The following is a 3,988-nucleotide window of genomic DNA, read 5'->3' on the forward strand; positions in this document are numbered from 1 at the left end:
TGATCCATCACACACACACACACACACACACACACACACACACACACACAGGTTTAGCCAGTTGATCTTCATATTATTTCTTTTGGAGGTTTATTTATTTATTTGTTTGTTTATTTGTGGTTGTGGAGGGAAGACAGGGAGGAGATGATGGAGGTGGAGGAGGAGGTGGCGCCCCCTTTGGTGCTGCTTGGTATTGCAGCCAAAAAACCTTTTTTCCTCACAGACTTCCATTAAAACAGACATCTGTCAAACTGTTGACAGGACATGTCCAATTGCAAATTAAATGTCCTGTCCATCTATGTCCACCTGTCTGACTTGCTTGTCTGTGTCCAGCCGGTCTTACCTCACACGGCGGTGTGTTTTGCGTGCGGCGAGGCGGGGAAGGAGGACACAGTGGACTCAGAGGAGGAGAAGTTCAGCCTGTCTCTGATGGAGTGCACCATCTGTAACGAGATCATCCACCCCAGCTGTCTCAAGGTCAGTTAATCACCAATATCAGGTGTCTCAAGGTCCGTTTATCACCAATGTCAGGTGTCTCAAGGTCTGTTTATCACCAATATCAGCTGTCTCAAAGTCAGTTTATCACCAATATCAGCTGTCTCAAGGTCTGTTTATCACCAATATCAGCTGTCTCAAGGTCCGTTTATCACCAATATCAGCTTTCTCAAGGTCAGTTTATCACCAATATCAGCTGTCTCAAGGTCAGTTTATCACCAATATCAGCTGTCTCAAGGTCCATTTAACACCAATATCAGCTGTCTCAAGGTCCATTTATCACCAATGTCAGGTGTCTCAAGGTCCATTTATCACCAATGTCAGGTGTCTCAAGGTCCGTTTATCACCAATGTCAGGTGTCTCAAGGTCAGTTTATCACCAATATCAGCTGTCTCAAAGTCAGTTTATCACCAATATCAACTGTCTCAAGGTCTGTTTATCACCAATATCAGCTGTCTCAAGGTCAGTTTATCACCAATATCAGCTGTCTCAAGGTCAGTTTATCACCAATATCAGCTGTCTCAAGGTCCGTTTATCACCAATATCAGCTGTCTCAAGGTCCATTTATCACCAATATCAGCTGTCTCAAGGTCCGTTTATCACCAATATCAGCTGTCTCAATGTCAGTTTATCACCAATATCAGCTGTCTCTGGTTCCGTTTATCACCAACATCAGCTGTCTCAAGGTCAGTTTATCACCAACATCAGCTGTCTCAAGGTCAGTTTATCACCAATATCAGCTGTCTCAGGTTCCATTGATCACCAATATCAGTTGTTTTTATTGTTTTTATCGTCAATATCAGCTGTTTTAGTCATTTTTATCACCAATATCCGCTGTTTTAATTGTTTTTAATCACTAATATCAGCTGTTTAGTTGTTTTTATCACTAATATCAGCCTACAGTACACTGAGTGTGTTTATGTGTCCTCAGATGGGCAAAGCCGAAGGAATCATCAACGATGAGATCCCAAACTGCTGGGAGTGTCCAAAGTGCCACAAGGAGGGCAAAACCAGTAAGGTAAGAGTCACACCAGAAAGGCTCTGCGCAAAGAAAATGTGATAATATTAATAATAATAATAATGATAATAATAGTGATTATAGACGTTGTTTGTTTAGCACTTTGAAAAACACAGGTCCACGGTGCTTTACAATGAAGTAAAACACATTTAACACACAGAGATTAAACAGACTAAGAGCCATGAAACATGAAAACCTTATAAAACATGATGTATATATATATATATATATATATATATAACTCCAGGCGTATCTGCCCGACTGGTGCATTGAAAACGACGATTTTACACAGTGGTATCAAAGTCTCGCGTCTTCCTCCTGCCGTTGGTGATCAGGTGATCACGTCAGTAACGGTCTGTATTAAATGTTTGCGTCCAGGACCAGGCGGACGGCTCTGGGAAACGCCGGCTGGATAACGGGGAGGTGGGCCGCTGGAAGCTCACAGATGACCCGCCCCCAAAGAAGAAAGCCCCGCCCTCCCTGGAGGAGGGGGGGCGGACGGACGGGGGACACAAGAGGAAGAAGGAGAAGGAGCTGCCTCCGGACAGCGGGCCCAAGAAGAAGGTGCAGTGTTAACCAATCACAGAGCAGATCTGACAGGATGTTCATGTGTCCCGCTCTGACTGACCGTCTGTCTCTACTTCCTGTTTCTCTCTCAGATGAAAGGCGGCCACGAAAAACGCCTCAAAAAGGTATCAAGTCTCTGTTATTATTATTTCAGTGTTTTTTTATTATTTAGTTTACAGTGACCCCAAAAAAGTAAAAAAAAAACACTTTACACTTGAAAAACCAACAATAATTTCAGTTTTTACAGTTTCTGGCTGTGATAAATGGGGCCTTTTTGTTGATTTTATATTTTGTAGAAATTTGTTTTTTCCTTAATTCTTGAATATGTTTTTTTCTTTAAAAAGTTTGGTAAAAAAAAATTTTCATGAGAAAAATTTGCGAGTTTTGTTCAATAAGAAAAGTTTCTTTTTTGAGGGTGATATATATTTTTCTAGAATTTTAGAATTGCCAAAATATTTTTTGTTTTTTTAAAAATCACTAATAATGTTAAAACTGAAAAAAAGCCCCCAAAATTTATAAACAAAAAAAATGTCCAAAATGTTCAAAGAAAAACAAAATTGCCAAAACAAAATTAAAGAAAAAACTAATTCACCAAAAATGTTAATTTGTAGTCCTGCTCTGAATTCATTCTTTTCTCAATCGAATACATTCACAAAGCTGTTGCATAGTAATGAAAAGAACAATAAGGAGTATTGATGGATGCATGAGCTTTAAAATTTGCCTCAAAGTCCTGGAAAAGTCCTGGAAAGTTATTGTTGAAATGTGCTCAGTCACTAAAGAAAAACTATCTGACCTTAAAGAAAAAGTGTGTTTGCAGCTCGCTCCCTCCGGACTTTAGCTCGCTCGTTACTTTCCGCACTGATGTTTCTCTTCTCGTCACCTGAGAGAAACCGAACATCAGAGCGAACTCACTCACTGAGGTCGCCATTTCAACGCGATGAATCAGCTGAAGGACGGTCGGACGGTGCAGGACACAGCGCAGAAACGACGGCGACAGGCGGTCACCGCCTGGTGTGTCAGGGCCGCCACAGACGACCGAGACGGTCTCCGTTTTAAAGTGACGACCTGCTGATCAGCTGACGCTTTCTTTTTCTCCTTCAGAAACCCAAACAGGAGGCCCTGGAGTCCAACGGTCCCACCTCCTCAGCTGCAGGAGGAGCAGGAGGACTGCAGGGCTCCTCCACTTCCTCCTCCTCTTCCTCGCAGCCCGGGGGAGGAGGAGGAGGCGGAGGAGGAGCAGGGGGGACGTCGAGTGCAGACCAGCGCTCCCACCACCGAGAGAAACTGGAGCGCTTCAAGAGGATGTGTCTGCTGGAACGCCGGCCCGAGTCCTCCTCCTCCTCCTCCTCCAGCTCCGAGTCCGACTCCGAGTCTGACTCCGACGACTCCCTGAGGGGGGAGCAGGCCGGAGGAGGCTCCTCGCCTTCGTCCTCCTCCCCTGCCCCGCCTCCTCCCGTGGTCTACGGCAACAGCAGCGGTGGGCGTGCGGAGCGAGAGAGGAGTCGCAGCGAGCGGGAGAGAGAGCGGGAGAGGGAGCGCCGCCTGGCGGAGCTGGGCTTCAGCGCCAGTGAGGAGTCGGAGGGGGAGGCGGGGAGGGGGGAAGAGGAGGTGCGGGAGGAGGAGCAGGGAGGGGGGGAGAAGGCTCGGCGGAGAGGAGGAGGAGAGGCGGGGCTACCTCCGCGGGGACGGAAAGGAGGACTGCTGGACGGGGAGGATGAGGACACGCCCACCTCCGACAGGACCAGGAAAAACTCCGCCTCCCTTCCCCCGCCCTCTCCCCTCTCCTCCAATCAGATGCCTCCGTCCTCACAGCACGACAGCTTCACGGGGAAGCAGCGCAGCAACGGGCAGGAGGCGCGCAACGGGCGGACACGAGGAGGGACGGGTGGGGGAGGAGGAGGGAGGGAG

The 3,988-nt window shown here is 46.9% G+C and overlaps 1 protein-coding gene across 1 annotated transcript; it reads left to right on the plus strand.

Annotated features, from left to right (window-relative positions):
* Positions 1-264: 264 nt before the first annotated feature.
* Positions 265-3,982, plus strand: LOC121939235 (F-box/LRR-repeat protein 19-like; the record flags this gene model as incomplete). The annotated part of the gene is made up of 5 exons (XM_042482310.1): positions 265-477; positions 1,427-1,513; positions 1,892-2,077; positions 2,173-2,205; positions 3,182-3,982. Coding segments are annotated over exons 1-5 (1,320 nt in total), but the record flags the coding sequence as incomplete, so codon positions are not given.
* Positions 3,983-3,988: the final 6 nt, after the last annotated feature.

Source organism: Plectropomus leopardus, unplaced genomic scaffold (genome assembly GCF_008729295.1).
Source record: "Plectropomus leopardus isolate mb unplaced genomic scaffold, YSFRI_Pleo_2.0 unplaced_scaffold4371, whole genome shotgun sequence".
Taxonomy (NCBI): domain Eukaryota; kingdom Metazoa; phylum Chordata; class Actinopteri; order Perciformes; family Serranidae; genus Plectropomus; species Plectropomus leopardus.